At 36.9% G+C, this 19,936-nt stretch overlaps 1 protein-coding gene across 7 annotated transcripts in view; it reads left to right on the top strand.

Moving 5' to 3' along the window:
- Grik2 (glutamate ionotropic receptor kainate type subunit 2) overlaps positions 1-19,936 on the top strand; it is a 657,687-nt gene that overhangs the window by 205,599 nt on the left and 432,152 nt on the right. For all 7 annotated transcript variants that reach the window (XM_060373546.1, XM_060373542.1, XM_060373543.1 and 4 more), the window contains one exon: positions 19,066-19,233. In XM_060373546.1, coding sequence (XP_060229529.1) covers positions 19,066-19,233 — 168 coding nt within the window. The remainder of the gene's footprint in view (positions 1-19,065; positions 19,234-19,936) is intronic.

Genomic DNA, 19,936 nt, shown 5'->3' with positions numbered 1-19,936 from the left:
TCTAATGTGTGCTTTTTGCCACATTTTCTGTGGCACAGATAGGTATGTGAGAAGAAAAACAAATGACACTTTTGCTCATGGGTTATTTGTTGTCCTCTGAAAAAAGTGACATGCATATTCATGGCTTCTAATAAATGTAATGTAAATTCCTCCAGTGCCTCTAGACTGTCTTCAACTAGGTCACACCAGACAGATAAGGATGTATGTTGCTTTTCATATGCCTATTGGGAGGAATCCATATTTGAAGGTTGGGTTAGAAAAGAATTTCAGTTGTTGCTTATGTATATTTATAGGGATTACATTTACTCTCTCTCTCTCTGTTCCCCAGTCTGAAGCCTTCTATCAGTTCACCCTGACAGTATTGGATGAGGCACATGTTTTAACCTCGATTCTCTTGTAATTATATAAACATGTACACTGTAGATGGTGACCAGGGAATGATAATCAGAACATCTGTTATGATAAATGAAACAGAGAATGGGAGTTGATTTTTGAATTGTAAAAGACTAAAAGTCACTCTTCTGATCTGTGTGGCTTTATGCAAATGGGAATGCTTGAAAGTGTTACCTAAACCTGTCACTTTTTAACTGACATCAGAGGAACCCTTGGTTGCTCTTCAGTCTTCTCACAGGGGTGCTGCTTATCGAGAGAGTTATTTGTCTTTGTTGAAATCAATTAAACTATCCATTACCATAATTTGTGTAGCGGTGTAAGCATCTAGAGCAGATAGCAGAGTTGGCTTAAGGAACCAGTGATGTCCAGAGAGGCTTTTACTAGTAAGACGTGCATCTAATGGAGTTCTCTAGCTTCAGTCAACACTCCCCTGATGAATTTTGGTCTAAGCACCCAGGAGTTGTAGGGAAAACCTTAATAAAATAAATGGTACTGTTATCATTGTTTTCCTTTAAATGAAATATTAGTTGAAGACTCTAAGCACAGGACAGTCACCAGTCTCACTCTGAAAGAAACTTTCTGTCAGTTTTTCTGATTCTTTGTAAACCTCCCTTCACAACATCAAGATAGCCTAATCCCGAGAATTATCATGTAGGTACCATTCCCTTTAGTAGCTTGTTCGAACAACAACAAAAAGATATATTTAAATGACCTTGAAATTGATTTTCATGTAGTTGTTTTTCATTACTTTCAAAGTATCTGTTTTTCCAGTTAAAACTGACAATTTGTTTCCAATATAAACAGTTTTACTGTGAATCACAGTTTTGTTTAACAAGTTATCCCCATACTGTATGAATAAGGGAAGTGTTTTGTTGGGGGATTCAAAGGTGACATATTTGCCTGGCCGCAATAGATTATCTTTTTGTTTAACCTTCAAGGTGTGTTTTAGAAAGCTAATGTAGTTCATTCCTATTGTTAATATTTAAATCAATATTTGGATGTTTTCTCTGATTAAAAATATTCCTCATTTTGATTCTGTCCAAGTATTTTTTTCTCCCAGAGGGTCATGAGGAGTCCTCACTGGCATTGAACTACCCTTGATCCTGTTTCTGCCTCCTAAGTGCTGAGGTTACAGTCATGAGCTCATGAGCTACATGAGCTTCTCTCTCTCCAACTTTAAGAGTACATAATTTTATAATATTATACTACAGGTTTTTCTATCAGGAAAATATTTTACCTGTAATGTGATATCAGGAAGACGAAAATGTATTTTACTTCCCAAAGTCAAGAGAATAGTAATTTTTGTTATTTGGACAGGACAGCTATTATTCATATTATTTTAGTAACATTTCTGTTTCTATGTATGCTTATTCACTTCATTTGTTTACATAAAAGTGAATATATTGGCATAATTAAAGTGAAATAACATAGCATTTTCTCCAGAAGTAAAGCAAAATAGACAATATTAAGTAATTTCCCAGGCTTGTGAGCAGAATGACTAAGCTGGACTGTGAGCAGACTAACTACAAGGCCTTATTATTTAATGTTGTGTCATCCAGACACTGTTTTATTAACAACATAACCTGAACGTTTTCCATGACAGTAAGTGTACATCTAAATATTTTAGTGATCACATATTGTTCTTGTGTAGCTTATAATGTTATACAGAACAATGCATACATATGTGTACATTTAGATTGGGATTTATTTCAGTGTTTAATTTTATAATGATCGTATTTATTCACAGGTAACATTTATTACTACCTGTATCAAAGCTCACCTGTCAATAGAATTTTGAACCACATAATTTCTTCCTAAATGCCTATTTCTTGATTGTGCAGGTCGATAAAATTATGTTACTGTAAGAAATAATGATTAAGTGCCTATTGTGTGATACTCTGCAAAAAGCTGTAGTTTTAAGTGAAACAAATGCATAAGGGTTTACATTCTGGTAAATATTTTGAATGAGTTTTAGGACATGTTGGAGAAAACTCACCTGAGGAGCTGGAGAGACAGCTCAGTAGTTACGAGCATCGGTTGACGTTTTAGAGGACCAAGGTTCTATACCTGTGACTCACATGGTGGCTCACAACCACCTGTAGCTTTAGCTCTGTGCCTTCTCTGGCCACCACAGACACCATGCATTCAAAGCGTATGTATACAGACATACGTACATGTAGGGAAAACAACTATACGTACTAGTACTATACACACACACACACACACACACAAATGTATATATATATATACATTTTCAGTTCACTTTTTACAACTCATAGTTCAGTTCTCATGGGACATTTGGAGTATTGTAGTTTTGATTAAAAAAATCCATGTTTTGAATCTATGATTATGTGTGTGTGTGTGCCTGTACATGTATGTGTGGTTTCGTTATCCATAAGAACCCACAAGGCCCCATTGTAATTTCATTTGATTGTAAGACACAGTATTTATGCCGTATCTATACAAAGTCAACAGAAATCTTTTAGCAAGACATACAGCTTTCTTTGACCATTATAGGCCTTTATTGTTCCTTTCTTTCTCTCTGACTTGACTAGATGTGTATGCTTTCTTTAGACTCTGGTCTACATGAAAGACTGTTTAAGCATCGGTTTTGTGTGAAGATTCACCAAATGTGTGAGGTCGCTATCCCTGTAGAGTGCCTCATTTTCCGCAGTTAGTATTCCTGTAAAGTAATTAGGAGCAGATGTTTGGAAAGGTTAACTTTAATAATCATTTGCAAGTTTGCATCTTTCTTAAGTTTTCTTCTACCCTTCTCCTAACAACTACTTGGAAGTCTTTCCGTTCTTTATTAATTTTTCCAGGAAATAATAGTACTTACTATTGTATGGTGAGAGTAGCTGTGAAAAGTAAAATTGTAAAAATATACTTTTACTCAAGTAGACTTAGAAATTTAGCATTGTTTTCTACAGACCCTCTCCATTATAAGCAACAACTGTTGACATTGTAACAAAATGTTCTTTGGTGGATTGTGTTCTGCATTTCTGCATGCCACAGTAGGATCCATTTGAATCTCCTATGTGCCACTTAATAAATGTATGAAATATTTCTTTCAGGTTATGTTATCATGGCTGTAAAATTCTCTCCATTTATTTTGTTGATAGTTTGAACACTCTCACTCTTATCACAGCCTTAGGTGATTATTGTTCAAACAGTTATTAAATATACAGTGTAAGCCTGGGTTCAAGTGAAATCCAGGCAGTCAAAGATTATCTTCCCCTATCCACAAAGAGTATTGAAGAAAAACTATGGTTGCAAAAGGAGGTTATGTGATGGAACTGGAACTGTGAGTAAATAGAAGAGTTGACAAGTGGGCCTCATGGAGGTTGGAAGATGGTTTTACTAATAGTTGCATACATACTAATAGTCTTCAAAATCTCAAAATTCTTTATGTCTGGTTAATACTAAACTTAAAAAATATTTTTAAATAATTTTCTGCTCTGTGTCACAAAAATCTTCATTCTGTATAATACTTAGCAATTTGCTTCTAAATAGCTCTTGCCCATAGAAAGCATTATTATTATTGTTGTTGTTTATTTATTCATTTTACATTCTGATCATAGCCCCTTCCCTTGTGTCCTCAGGCCCCTACTCCTCATAAAAGGGAATTCTCCCTACCATCCCACTCCAGCACATCAAGTTGCATAAGGACAACCTTTTGCCCTGTGGCTTAGCAAGGCAGCCCTGCCAGATGAAGTGATCAAAAAGCAGGCAACAGAGTCCACATCAGAGACAGTCACCTCTTCCCTTACTAGGGAACCCATATGAAGACCAAGCTGGCCCATTGGCCACATCTATGTAAGAGGCTTGAGGCTAGTCCATGCATGGTCCTGGGTTGGTGCTTCAGTCTTTGTAAGCCTCTCTGGGTCCTGGTTCATTGGCTCTGTTGGTCTTCTGGTGAAGCTCATAGTAGCTATTATTAAAAGTGTACCTATATCTGAAAATCCTGGAGTAGACCTCTGCACACTTGACTATGGGCTGCTTTTTACCCTTGTCCTATAATTTGCCTGAGGCTAAATTGAAGACTTTTGTTCAAATTATATTGGCAGAGAATTCAAGGCAGCCTGATTGTTACTCAGTAACTTGGTTATTAGTGATCACTCTATGCAGCTCTACAATAAGGAAGAAAAATACATAAGCGGGGCAAGGAAGAAATATAAAAAAAGTGCAATTTCAGGAGAAAAAGATCAACAGGAAATTTAAAGCTGGAATCAAGGTTTATGTGTGAAGAGAAAAGGAAAAATGGAATAAAGGGAGTTGGGTTCTAAGGGTAAGATCCTGACTAGCTAACACTGCAACTTTTGAAAGATAAAGGCCTGAGGAATTTTTCTGGTTCTAAAATAGCATCAACAAATCAAAGATTATGCAAATACAAGTGACAAGTGTGTGTGTGTGTGTGTGTGTGTGTGTGTTGGGGAGTTCCATCCCTAATTGCAGCCAAACTTAGCATCATTAGCCTCTTGACATGGCATCATAAACCATGTCAGGTTAAAGGCATTGTGGGTCTTGCCCTGGTTAAGCAAAGTCTCTGAGGCCAGATGTGTGAAATGAGAGTCCTTGCTTGGAGGCGCTGAGAGACATTGTGTGAATAATGTGAAAGGGAAACTTGAATTGTAATGGAGACCCCAGGATGCTGGAACTGCCGGAGCCATGGGATGTTTGCCAGGAGAACTGCATACAGGGAATGGAATCAACCCAAGAGAGAGGAGTGTATTTCAGTCAGAAAAATCTATAAGCCATGTATGTTCTTTGACATCTGACATAGAGCTAAAGGATTTGGAATTTGTCTGCTGGACTTCAGTCTTGGTTTGTGATAGGTATTCTCTGTAGATGAAATGAGCCAGTTCAATCCAAATTAAAATATAAAGGTTAGCTATTGGAGGCAAAGCTTGGTCGGGTTCACGGTCCCAAGGAAAGGACCCAGGGAACTCGCCATTTAGAAGGAGACAGAAAAGCTAGAGGGTGGGACAGAGAGAAAGCAAAAGCATGTGCAAACTTGTGCAGAGAGAGAGAAAGAGGGAGAGAGAGGAGAGACAAAAATGTCTGGATTATATAATGAAGAGCCTCTGGGTGAGAGGAAGCCCAGCCTTTGGGCTGGAAAGCTCAGATAGGGGCAGGTTATGCCAGCCATACCTTGTAACAGGTAGGGACTGAGGGATGCTAGGAGAAACCAGAGGCTGGGTCTTCTTAGATATGTTAAATAGTCACATCAACTGCTTGTCTGTGTTCTGAATCCCAGTACTTTTGTCCAGTATTTTCTTACTCTGACCCTATTCCTCCATTTTTTAATAATAATGTATATTCTGTATGATAGTGTGTTATAAACATAATTTTCTTTTCAATTTTACAATTAAGAGATTGCCTTGAGTTTCAGAAGGAGAGTTTTGGTTGTTGGCTATTTAAACTGTGTTGAGATTATGACACACTATGAGGACATTTGAAAATGGACTACATGTATCTTGCATTATGATATGGCTAAAAGCTCATGGGTCCTAGGGGGTGGGATGTGGAGCTTTGAATAAGAATGGTGCACGTACCTTCATTTTTTGAATGCTTGGTCCACGGTTGGTAGAGTTCTTTGTGTAGGATTATAAAGTGTGGCCTTGTGGCAGGAGGTATGTCACCAGATGTGGGCTGTGAGATTGCAAAACCCAGCACCATTCCCAGCAATTTCTTTCTGCCTTTTGCAGATGGAAACTCACATCTAGTTTATTGTTGTTGTTGTAAGAATGACTCAGAATCTGAGTTGGTTATAAGGAATGAAGTTTATTGTGGGGAGAAAAGGGGAGAAGAGATAGAGAAGTGTTTCGGTGTGGAGTGGTCACCCCAGAGACAGAAAGAGAGACTGAACAAGACAGACAGTAAGAGAAAGAGCAGTAAGAGAGTAAGAGAGCCTGGGATGGCAAGTGGGTCCTTTTTATCTGCTACTCACCTGGTAGTGGCAGGTGAGGACATCAGAGGTTCCGAGGCAACTCAGAAGAAGGCTATTGGAATAAGAGCTGTTTTCCTGTAGCCGTGCTCTGTGCTATGATGATCATAGATTCTCTCTTTAAAGTTGTATTCCTCGATAACTATAAGTTGCCTTAGTCATGTTGTCTTATCACAGAACTTTATAAGTAACTAAGATTTAAGTATTTAAAACAATGTTTGATGTGTTGTCTGGTCTCAATAAATGTTTATAGCTAAAAACTTTCATTCTTGAGTTTTGCAGTGACTTAGCCTGCTTAGACATCAAATAGCAAGAGCATGCATTACATTGTTCCAATAGACCTAGAATAATAAGATTAAAAAACTAAGATATAGATTGCTGGAGGTGTTGGCTGCTGAAGAATGCAAGTGACAGTCTTTTCCCTAGAGCTCATAATGTATTAAAAGAACATTGTAGATGTGAGTGTGTGTTTGTGTGTGAGTGTGTGTGTGTGTGAGTGTGTGTATGTGTGTGTGTGTGTGTGCAGATAAAGACTTCACTATTCTTTGTCAAAAAATAAAGTCATTGGATTCTGTTTCACTAAGAGAGTCATAGGTGGTTTGATATAGTTGTGGGACTCGGGGAAGAAAAGAATCTGGGGATATACCTCATGAAAAATTCATAAGCTTAAAGTTAGTCAGCAATGGAGAGATTTTTATTGAGTTAAATGATGAGTCCAAAAGCAGATATGTTACTACATGTGAAAGAGCTCAGTTGGATTTAGTCAAATATCTGCAAGATTTACTATGAAGCTACTAAAGATATGTGGAAAACTGTTAGCAGGAATAATGTGTCTTAGTCAGCACTCTTGCTGTGAAGAGACACCATGACCACAGCAACTCTTATGAAAGTATTTAATTGGGGCTGGCTCACAGTTTTAGAGGCTTAGTCCATTACGGCTTGGAGGAGGCAATGTTTAGGCAGACATGCTGTTGTAAAGTAGCTAAGAATTTTACATTCAGATTCACAGGCAGCAAACAGATACTGAACTTGGCTTGAGCTTCTGAAACCTCAAAGCCCACCTCCAGTGGGAAACTATCTCTAACAAGGCCACACACACCTCTTCTAACAAGCCACAACTTCATGCTGATCAAACATTCAAATCTATGTCCCTTAAGCAGCTATTCTTTTTCAAAGAACCACATAATGGAACCTAGCTTAGCAAGCATGTCAACAAGGGAGTCTTCACTGAGAGTATTCATGAAGAGATGGCCTCAAGCTTTGTTTTGTAATGCTTTCTTGTTCACCATTTTTTTCCTTTTTTATTTTTTTAATATTAGTTACAGTTTATTAACTGTGTGTCCCAGCTATATCCTGCTCCCTCATTCCCTCCCAATCCCACCCTCCCTCCCTCATCTCCTCCTTGCCCCTTTCCAAGTCCACTGATAGAGGAGGACCTCCTCCCTTTTCATTTTTATCACTGGTTTGGGCACAGAAGGTTAAGACTTCTCTTGAGTACAGAAAGAGGGGAAATGGAGCACCCCTTGCAGCTGTGTAGTAACTGTAGTAACTTGAGTTGAGACTTTAAAGGTAAATAAGTAAAGGAAGGCCATGTTCACTTGTGGTCTCCTCTTTCTTGCCCCTTTCTCTTGATCCTCTTCTCTTTCTCTCTCTTCTCATGGCTTGGTTCACTCTGCTAGTCATGTTTAGTCTCCTACTTGATCTCCCTGCTCTGGAATTTTCTAGAAGCCTATAGTTATACTCTCCTTTGTATCTACAATAAAAATATTTTCTTCAGTTATACCTTGGAGTGGTCATGCCCTCACTTTATACAGTTATTAGCAACAGTTTATGATAAAATCAAAACATGAATAATCTCGATTAGAAAGTTTATCAGCTCTGACTAGATTATACTAATCTTTGTGCTGGAGTTCTTCAGAGGAGTGAGGAAGGATGGCTTTAGATGCAGCAAGTTTACCAGTGCAGGAAATATTGAATAACTCAAAAGGCAAATGAAATATCCAGTGAAGGGCAACATAAGGGATTTTTTTAATTTTTTATTTACAGTTTATTCACTTTGTATCCCAGCTGCAATCCCCTCCCTCAGCCCCTCCCAATCCCACCCTCATTCCCTCACAATGGAATTTTTTAATTGTGTGTCATCATTACATTCAGTAATAGCAACTTAAAAACATAGTGTATACATACTTGCAGATAAATTAAATGAGATTTTAGGAGATCGTTTCAATATAATCCTTAAAATAAAATCAACATAGAAATTTCAGGTCTTGCACTTATCCCTCTCTTCTAGACTTTTATGTTGAAATTATTTCAACTTTCAGAAAATTAAATAAAACACCTTCACAATATATTTTAGAATACGGTTAACATTTTTGTACTTTGCTTTTATTATATTTTATACCTGAATGCTTTCAGTGATAGGTTTTGTAGGAATAGTATATTCTATCATCTCTCTACTATCTATCTATCTATCTATCCATCCATCTTTCTTTTTGTTCTTCATCTGTCTTCCTATCTATCTTTATATATTTTTCTGAAGGAGAAAATTTAATTATCTAATGTCATTTACTATCTAAAATATGTAAAAGCTACACTAAAAAAATCTCATCAATGTGACTGTCTAAGCATGAGCTGAATGAGGACAGCAACAAAATCTATGCTGAAGTGAACGGAGAAAGCTCAGAAGGCCTCAGTCCCACACAAAAAATACAGGCAACTGAGCAATGCTGAGAACAGGAGAAATAGTCTTTTCTAGGGTTAACATAGACCACTTGGTTAATATAGACCAAATGGTTAGCACTAAAATTATACATATGAGTAACATTATGGAGACTGAGCATGTAATTATGTATGCATATAGATATATGTTAAAATTATAAAAAGTTATCAATTAAAAAAGAGGATAGATGTAAGGTGAAATCTTAGGGTTGTTTTGATTTGCATTTCCCTGAAGGCTAATGAGGTTGAGCATTTCTTTTAAGTGTTTCTCTGCCATTTGATATTCCTCTATTGAGAATTCTCTGTTTAGCACTGTACTCCATTTTTTAATTGGATTACTTGATTTTTTGCTATTTAACTTCTTTAGTTCTTTATATACACTGGATATTAGTTCTCGTCAGATATAGGGTTGGTGAAAATCCTTTCCCAATCTATAGGCTGTCGTTTTATTCTGACGACAGTGTCCTTTGCTTTACAGAAGCTTTTCAGTTTCATGAAGTCCCATTTATTGATTGTTGTTCTTAGAGCCTGTGCTGTTGGTGTTCTGTTCAGGAAGTTGTCTCCTGTACCAATGAATTCAAGGCTCTTCGCCACTGTTTCTTCTAAGCAGTTTAGTGTATCTGGTTTTATGTTGAGGTCTTTGATCCACTTGGACTTTAGTTTTGGGCAGGGTGATAAGTATGGATCTATTTGCATTTTTCTACATGTAGACACCCAGTTAGACCAGCACCATTTGTTGAAGATGCTGTCTTTTTTCCATTGAATAGATTTGTCAAAAATCAGGTGTCCATAAGTGTGTGGATTTATGTCACGGTCTTCTATTCGATTCCATTGATCCACCAGTCTGTTTCTATGCCAGTACCATGCAGGGAAATGCAAATCACAGCGACCCTAAGATTTCACCTTACACCCATCAGAATGGCTAAGATCAAAAGCTCAAGAGACAACAAATGCTGGAGAGGTTGTGGAGAAAGGGGAACCATCCTCCACTGCTGGTGGGAATGTAAACTGGTACAACCACTCTGGAAAGCAATCTGATGCTTTCTTAGACAACTAGAAATAGTGTTTCCTCAAGATCTAGCTATATCACTCCTAGGCATATACCCAAAAGAGGCTCAAGTACACAATAAGGACGTTTGCTCAACCATGTTTGTAGCAGCGTTATTTGTAATAGCCAGAAGCTGGAAACAGCCCAGATGCCCCTCAGTGGAGGAATGGATACATCTACACAATGGAATATTGCTCAGCAATAAAAAAAAAAAAAAAAAAAAAAAAAAAAAAAAAAAAAAAAAAAAAAACAAGGAAATCATGAAATTTGCAGGTAAATCCTGGGATCTGGAAAAGATCATCCTGAATGAGCCATCCCAGAAACAGAAAGATGCACATGGTATATACTCACTCATATAGACATATAATATAAAATAAACCTACTAAAATCTGTACACCTAAAGAAACTAATCAAGAGGGAGGACTCTTGCTAAAATGCTCAATCCCTATCCAGAAAAGCAAAGAGGATGGACATCAGAAGAAGGAGAAAAGAGGGAACAAGTCAGGACCCTGCCACAGAGGACCTCTGAAAGACTCTGCCCTGCAGACTATATATGCAGATGCTGAGATTTATGGGCAACCTTTGGGCAGAGTGCAGGGAATCTTAGGAAAGAAGAGGGAAACAGTAAGATCTGGAGAGGACAGGAACTCCACAAGGAGAGCAACAGAATCAAAAAAATCTGAGCACAGGGGTCTTTCCTGAGACTGATACTCTAACCAAGGACTATGCATGGAGATAACCTAAGACCCCTGCACAGATGTAGCCCATGGCAGTTCAGTATCCAAGTGGGTTCCATTGTAATAGAAACAGGGACTGTCTCTGACATGAACTGATTGGCCTGCTCTTTAATTACCTCCCCCCTGAGGGGGAAGCAGCCTTAACAGGCCACAGAAGAAGACAATGTAGCCACTCCTGCTGAAACCTAATTGACCAGGATCAGAAGGAAGGAAAAGAAGACTTCCCCTATCAGTGGACTTGGGGAGGGGCATGCATGCAGAGGGTGGAGGAAGGGAGGGAACCACAGCGGGGATACAAAGTGAATAAAGTGTAATTAATAAAATAAAATTAAAATAAAAAGAGGATAGGTCATATATGGGAGAGTTTGGAGGAGATAAAGGGAAAGAAGAAAATATATAATTTTATTATAATTTCAAAAATAAATAATTATATATATATAGTTTAATGGCACACTGTAGAAAAATTAAAGACAAGTACCAACTCTTATCTTCTCAATAATTATTTTTCCAAATTTAAAATTGTGAAGACAACTGTTCCACTCTACCTAGGTACCTAGAAAATAATTTTAGTATAACAATTTACTCAGAAAATCAGTACATATTCTGGAAGAACAATGGGTGATTTGTCATTCAGAACATAGACTCTCATATTAATTTAAAAGTCTATAATGTAGTAATTGTATCCACTTTAAGATGGGACCTCATGAATATCTCAGGGGTTAGAGGTTTTATTTTTCATCACATTCATCATAGGTTTATGAGTCATACAATTCTCTGTAGTAGTTAATATTCAGCTACAGAAGAAAAGCATTGGCAAGGTTTCAGCAACTGATTAATAAATCTTTCATTTCAGTATTGGGCAATGATGTTTGTGCATCAGAGACTTAGGGGGGAAAGTTCTGGCAATGTTTGTTCTGTTTAAGCCAGGGACCTCTTACCATTTAGTCTTCTGTGTCTATGAAACAGAGCAGTGAAACTGTCATTTTCCTTTGCGTCTCCTTCTTTCTCCAACAAGCTTGTGATAGAATGTAGAGGCCTATTAATGTTTTATAGAAGCCTGGGAAAACAACTGCAAGAATTTTTATTCTTTGAAATAGATTCTACAAGATATACAACATCCCTTTTTGAATTCATATTAATAAACTTTGAGAACAAGGCTTTGAGAATGAATCTATCAGATTACAATTCTTTTTATGAGAGAAATCCAAGGGTGTGCATGAATGGGCAGTAAAAGCTGTCTGGATCCTGTACAGAGTACAGATTTTGAAAACAGGTTACCCTCAAATCCCAAAAATCTGAAACTGGATGAGCGCTGAAAGAAGTTCCACATGAACATAATTATAGTTTACCAAGAAGCTGCTTCAAGATCATACAGGTCTATGCATTAATCACATTTGAATTTCCCTAAATACGATTTGTGAATTCTACAGGTAATTATCTCCTCATGGACTGTAGCATATGAAGCGTTACATACAAATCAAATATCTCATAACAAAATGGATAAGTATTGTTACAGACACTTTTAAAGAAGACATATGACACGCATAAATATCAGTTTTCAATGTTTAAAATGAATGTTAAGAGAAAAGGTCCCTTCAAGCCTTGTGACAAATTGTTCTTTTACAGTTTTGTGGATGCTTAGAAAAAGATATTTTAGTATTTAATTTCTGTGATGGCTTTAATAAGAGCGGTCTCTACAGACTCAAATATTTTAATGCTAAATGAGTAGTACAGATTGAAGGGATTAGAGGTGTGGTCTTGCTGGAGGAAGAGTGTGTGTGATTGCCAATCCAGAGGTAGAGCTCTATACCGTCCAAGCTGATAATGGACTCAACCTCTGTAACTGTGAGCCAGCCCTAATTAAATGCTTTCCTTTATAAGAGTTGCCATGGTCATGGTCTCTTTTGACTACAATAGAACATTTACTGAGACAATTTTTTAGTAACAATTTGTAATCCTAAACAACGGTTTCTTCCTTACAGATTTACTATTTCTACTATTTTATTTTCTTTGTCCCAAAGAGAATATTTATCCCTTCGGTTTCTTGCCATTCTTCACACATTACAGATAAAACAAAACAAAACAAAACAACAACAACAAAAAAAACAGGTACGATGTGTTTTCTTTATCACGATTTCCTTCCAACACCAACATTTATTTTTGACATTAAAAGTATAAAAATATATATCACCAATCTTCCATGCCTGGCTTCTTTAACTTAATATTTTGTTTATAGTGTCTACCTTGTATTGCATGAAAGTCTGAAGGCTTGCATGCATTACACAGTGCTCTGAACAACAGTGTACACATTTATTTGATCATGCTTACATTTCCCTGGTTTTATATCTCACAAGGAAATTTGCTATTTCACACAGCTGTATGTTCTGTGTTAGAAGAATATAAAACAAGATTTTTAAAGTAAATTTATTTATGTTTTCCTTTATCATTTTACCTGGCTATTCTGATGAGTAGGAAATTGTGTGAATCCTGATTTTAACTTCCGGTATCCTGAGTATTGTGAAATTGATCATTTTCTTTATTTACTGTTCATATGATGCTGTTAAGAAGGAGATGATTGTCCAGTTGTCTACATGTAGAGTATTTGCTTTACTGTCACTTTCTGTTAATGCAAAACTTAAAAAAAATGTCTCTCTGCTATGTGCATATACATACATACACACATGCATACGCATAGACTTCTGTCTTTGACTGGAGTGTTAATATTGTCAAATATAGCAAATGTTTTTTATCATCTTTTTAAAATAAATCTTTCTTTAACCTATGCTTTTCTTGCAGCAAGACTATGCACTCTCACATTTGAACATATAATGTGATGTTTAAATTTTATTTCATTATTTGTGAATTTGTGTGGGGCATTTATAAACATGCATGTGTGTGTGTGTGTGTGTGTGTGCGCGTGTGTGTGTGTGTGTGTGTGTGTGTGTGTGTGTGTGTGTGTGTGTTTGTGCCATGAAACATAGGTAAGGGTCTGGGGATAACTTTTCATGTTGAGTCTCTTCCATGTGGGTCTGTAAGTCGACCTTAGGTTCTCCTGGTTTCTACAGTGAGCACTTTTACTGACTGAGCCACTGCACCTCATTCATGAACATTCACTGAAATTAAAATCCTTTCCTTCTGGAACTGTAGCATTATCATTTATATGTTTACTAACATTCATTTAAAGAAATGGGAGGTAGTAGGTCACTATGATTCTAATATGTATTTCCTGATTACTGGTGAGCATTTTGTATAATTATGTATTTGAGGATATATACCTATCCTCTGCCCATTTGTCTGTCTTCCTGAGATTATCATGAATGAACATCACTAGCAAATTGGATCACTAACTCGATGTTTAAATTTCTAGAAATAGACAACCCAAGTTAGGAAGAAACAGAAATATCTGAACAAGCCAGTATGAGAGAAAAAATAAAACATAATAGAAATGTTATCAATTAAGGTAATTCCAGAACTTACTAGCTTCTTTGATAAAATATAGCAACCATTTAAAGAAAAAAAAATGCCGGTCTTTCTAAAACTTGATAGCAAATATATAAAATCAGTATATAAGCTAACATAGATCTAGCATTCCTAAATCTTAACAAGAGAATATTCCCTCAATTTCATTTTCAAAACCTAGTAGAAACTGGTCATTAAAAACTATTAAACATGAATATGTAAATGGAAAGGAACAACTCGGATAAACAACTCACTGGCAAAAAAGCAAATAAACTGCTCTATAATGAAGAAAGGAGTTGAGTAGATATCTCAAAACAAATGAGATCACACTTAATTTAGAAATTTGCTTCTGCATGTTTTTCTTTCATTTCATGTTATTGTAGCTTTTGTCTTCATTATGATCAGACTTTTATTTTTTAATTTTAATTTTTTATATTGATTTCAGTTTATTCACTTTGTATCCCAGCTGTAGCACCCTTTCTCATTCCCTCCCAATACTACCTTCTTTCCCTCATCAACTCCCATGCCTGTCTCCAAGTCTACTGATAGGGGAGTTCCTCCTCCCCTTTCCTCTGACCCAAGCCTATCAGGTCTCATCAGGACTGTCTGCATTGTCTTCCTCTGTAGCCTGGTAAGACTACTCCCTCTTCAGGGGGAGGTGATCAAAGAGCCAGCCACTGAGTTCATGTCAGAGAAGGTCCCTGTTCCCTTTACACTTGGAGACTGAGTTTTTATGGGCTACATCTAAGCAAGGGTTCTAAGGTTATCTTCGAGCATGGTCCTTGGTTGGAGTTTCAGTCTCAGAAAAGACCCCTGGGCCTAGATTTCTTGGTTGTGTTGCTCTGCTTGTGGAGCATCTGTCCCCTCCAGGTCATTCTATCTCCCCCTTCTTTCGTAAGATTTCCTGTACTCTGCCCAAAGTTTGGCTATGAGCCGCAGCATCTTTGATACCCTGCTAGGTAGAGTCTTTCAGAGGCCCTCTGTGTTAGGCTCCTGTCCTGTTTCCTGTTTTCTCTCTCTTTCGATATCTATCCTGTGCCTGGAAACAACTCAACTGAGGAATGGATACAGAAATTGTGGTACATTTACACAATGGAATGCTACTCAGCCATTAAAAACAAAGAAATCATGAAATTTGTAGGCAAATTTATAGTTCTTGCTTATTTTATACAACATTTATTTTATTTCCTTTATTTATAGTCTATGTATGCTTCCTTCTTCTTCTTTTCTTTGTTGTTTAGCTTTGAATTTCCAGGTTTCTTTGATTGGTTCATTATTTTCTAGCTTTCTAGATGGTAGGTTCATGTTTTAGTTCTCAAACTTTCCTAGACCACTGACCACACTGGCTTCCTCTTTAAACATCTGTTTCTTTGTCTTTTGAGTTATTTTTGTCTTCCTTTTCAGACAAAACAGCTTTTCTTCATTAGTTCTTTATCATATGCTATCATTGTGAATGAACTTAATTACTCTATCTTTCTTCTAATGCTGCTGGAACATTAAAAATTTTAATTTTATTTATACTTTATATTTTCTGCAGGATGGCGACTTTGTCTATGTTAAAGTTTATCTTGTAAACTCCCTAACACATGATGACTGTCATTTTCTAGTTAAAAATAATTGAAATTAATCCACATGTTTACCTTTTCTGTAAATATTCACATGTTAATGATTGTTGTGGGTCCTGTTTGGTTATCAAATTCCTAAAAACTTTATTTAAAAACAAAAACAGAAACTACAAAAGGATCAAAAGAAAGGAATTAAGGAAGAAGAAAGACATATTTAAACAGGAAAGAGAAGCGAAACCTATAGCCAAGCAATACAGGACAAAGAATCGTAAATTCCCAAATGGTTTTCCTCTATAGTAAGAACCCCAAAATTGAGTTGTCAAGTCAGAAGATTTCTCTATATATTATTTATTATTATTATTTTACTACTATTGGAAGGGTCTCATTATTGTTGACTATTATTTTTGTTACTGGCATGGTCTCCATGTACAACCCTGACTCACCTAAAACTCTCAATATATATCCTGTTAGCCTCAAATTCACAGAAACACACAAACAAACAAACAACAAAAAACCTAACTGCTTCTTCCTCCTGTGTACTGAGATTAATGGTGTGTGCTACCAGACTTAATTTAGAACATTATTCTTTTTTTTTTTTTTTTTCAATGCAGTTTATTCAGGAACATTGAACAATCCTCGGACCCCGGGGAAAGCCAGCCCACAGCTTAAATAGCCTCTGGGTTCTTAAAGGTATTTTTTTAGAAAATAGATAAGGCTATTCACAAAATACAGGGCATTTTTTTTCCCTTAGTTCGGTAACAATGACGGAATAGATCTGTTTTCACAGTTGCAAATCAGTAACACACTTTTATAACTCTAGAGCTTTATTCATGTAGGGAGTGAGACATGGATCACACTGGAGAGAATGCTTTGCTTCTAGAGGTTGAGAAGAAGCAAGGTTTCAGCCACATCACTGTGTCTTCCTCCAGTTCTAGATTTTGGTCTTCATTCTTGCCATGGCCAGAACCAAAAGTATGTTTTTGTGTCTATGTTTTATCCTGTGTTACAAGTAGCTTTGATTATATGTGTTAGGAGATCTTCCTAGTTTACTCATTCGGCTCTGTTTTCAGACATCTAAACAAGACTGTTTAAGGAAGAACAGCCAGGCCAGACCATCCCACTACATCATCTCTATTCTTCTGACATTCCACTACAGCTGCAGAGTCCATCTGTTCGTCCGACCGTACATCAGGGACATTTGCTCAACTATGTTCATAGCAGCTTTTGTCATAGTAGCCAGAATCTGGAAACAACCTACATGTCCCTAAACCAAAGAATGGATACAGAATTTGTGGTACATTAACACAGTGGAATACTACTCAGCTATTAAAAACAATGAAATCATGAATTAGCAGGCTAATGGATGGGACTATAAAAGAGCATCCTGAGTGAGGTAACCCAGAAGCAGAAGATACACATGGTGTAAACTCACTTATAAGCAGATATTAGTCAGATAATAATAGGATGAACATATTAAAGTCTACAGACCTAAAGAAGGTAAATAACAAGGAGGGCCCTAGGGAAGTTGATTAACTCTCATTCAGAAGGGCAAACAGCATATGTGCTGGAAGTGGTGGAAGAGAGGGAGCAGGACAGGAGCCTACCACAGATGTCCTCTAAAAGACTCCATCCAGCAGAGGATCAGAGCAGATGCAGTCAGTCTCTGGGCGGAGCTCAGGGAGTCCTATGGAAGAAGGGGGAGATGTAAAGACCCACAGGGGACAGGAGATCCACAATGAAAACAACAAAGCAAAAAAAAACTGGGCCCACCCAGGGCATACAGAGACTCATGCATCAACCAAAGAGCATTCATGGAGAGGACCTAGAATCACTGCTGCGATGTAGCCCACAGGCAGTTCAGTCTCCATGTGGGTTCCCTAATAAGAAGTTGGGACAATCTCTGACTTGAACTTGGTTACCTGCTCCTTGATCTCTTTTGTCTGGTGGGGCAACCTAGCCAGACCTCAAAGAAAGGGGATCCAGGCAGTCCTGATGAGACCTGATAGGATAGGGTCCGATAGTAGGGGAGGAGGTCTTCCCTTATCAGTGGACTAGGAAAGAAAGTTGGGGGGAGGGGAAGAGGGAGGATAAGTGGGACAGGGAGGAGATGAGGGAGGGGATTACAACTGGGATACAAAGTGAATAAATCATAAAATAATAGTAATAACAACAACTATAGTAGTAATAATAAAAAGGAAAATGAAAAAAGAGAAGAAAAGAAATTTCCCTCACTGACATGTCAATTGGCATTGTCATTACACAGGTCTTGTTGATGCACCAGTGTTGTTGAGAGGTCGTGGGTCCCTGTCAAGTCTAGTAGACACTATGTGGCAGTGAGCATCCTGGTCTTCCACCCACTGCTTCCAATTTTCTACCCCTTCTGCTGCAGTGTCCCCTGAGTTGGATATGGAGGTTGTGTTGTAGATGTACCAGCTGGGGTCTTGTACCTCACAGTCCGTGTTTTGACCACCCATGGAGCTTTAGCCTCTGTCTGAAACAAAAAAAAGCTTATTTTCTGAGGAGTGAAAGTTACAGTTACCTTTGTATGGAAGCGTAACTCTATTATACAGTTGAAAATATATTCGTTTAGAAAAATAGAAAATGGTAGGTTTTCCTCTAGGGTTTATGACCTCTCCAGCCACAGGTAGTTAGCTAGGTGTCCACTATCGACTATGAATTTTCTCCTATTGATTAGGCCTTATTCCAATTAGATATTTGTCGACTACCACAAGATGTAAATGCAGTTATGGCTACGTTGCCAGGAAAGTCATTGTAAATATAAACATTTGGGCTAAAGAACTGTGATGTCTTACTTAATGAAGACAAATTTATATCAGTCTTTCTCACAGTAAGCAGTACATTTGGCATATTCAATATTGTCAATTCTGTGTTAGTGAAAAAAATTAAGGAGATAATTTTCAGTTCTTCTATTTTGCCTTTAAATAAGTAAATCATAAAATGTGAAAGAAAAAAGAACCTTTACAATGTGAAATTATTTACACAAAAATTCCAAAGCTTTTTTTTTAAAATGTACTATCTAAAATTTCATAGAAAAGTAAATACAAATCATATCATGAAACAAATCCTCTCTCTTTTTCTTTCTCTCTCTCTTTTTCTCTCTCTCTCTCACACATCTGAAAACATTCAGACATTTATCTGTACTTTAACACCTCTATAATTATTATTTCATTCTTTCAGGTGGTATTTTTGAATATGTGGAGTCTGGTCCAATGGGAGCTGAAGAACTTGCATTTAGATTTGCTGTGAACACAATCAACAGGAACAGGACCCTGCTGCCCAATACCACGTTAACTTATGACACCCAGAAGATCAATCTCTATGACAGTTTTGAAGCATCTAAGAAAGGTAATTAAGAGCTACTTACTGTGGATTTCTAAAACTCAGATTTCAAGCTGCACTTAAGAGTCTTCTTGATTCCTTTATGTAGTTATTAAATTATTAAGTACATATATATGAAAACATTTATATTTAATATCTTCATACATTTTATTAGAAAAAAATGTTGATTTTATAAATTTTTATTAGCTTTTATTTTTAAAAAACCCAATTATATATGAAATTAAACTTGTGGAAGACAAATTGTCTTTCTCTACTAATCTACTTTCATTGTTATTAATGTTTTAGAATATTAACTATTAACTAATAAATGATAAAAGACTTGGCTGAACTTCCAGCCATATTAGATTCTCAGCACTCACATGGCAATGAACAACAATCTGGAACCCTAGTTCCAGGAGAATCTGACTCCCACTCTGGATTCTAAGGGTTCTGCCTGCATGTGGCGCAGACATACATGCACATATGAAACACCAGTACACATTAAATAGAAACATTAAAAACATCTCTGAAAAAGAACCATTAGCCAGGGATATATTACACAAACAGCAGTATCAATAGTGAGTCTGTTTAAATAGTGTGTTGTCGATGATCTTTTCATATATACATAGATGATATTATAGGAGGACAGATCCTATCTTTGGCACAGTGTTCATTCAGGTAGCAGACATTGCCTTCCGTACCACAGATCACTTAAGAGTGGACTAACACA

The sequence above is a fragment of the Meriones unguiculatus genome, chromosome 20 (assembly GCF_030254825.1).
Source record: "Meriones unguiculatus strain TT.TT164.6M chromosome 20, Bangor_MerUng_6.1, whole genome shotgun sequence".
NCBI lineage: Eukaryota > Metazoa > Chordata > Mammalia > Rodentia > Muridae > Meriones > Meriones unguiculatus.
Note: the sequence above shows the minus strand (reverse complement) of the source record. Positions and strands in the feature narration are given on the sequence as shown.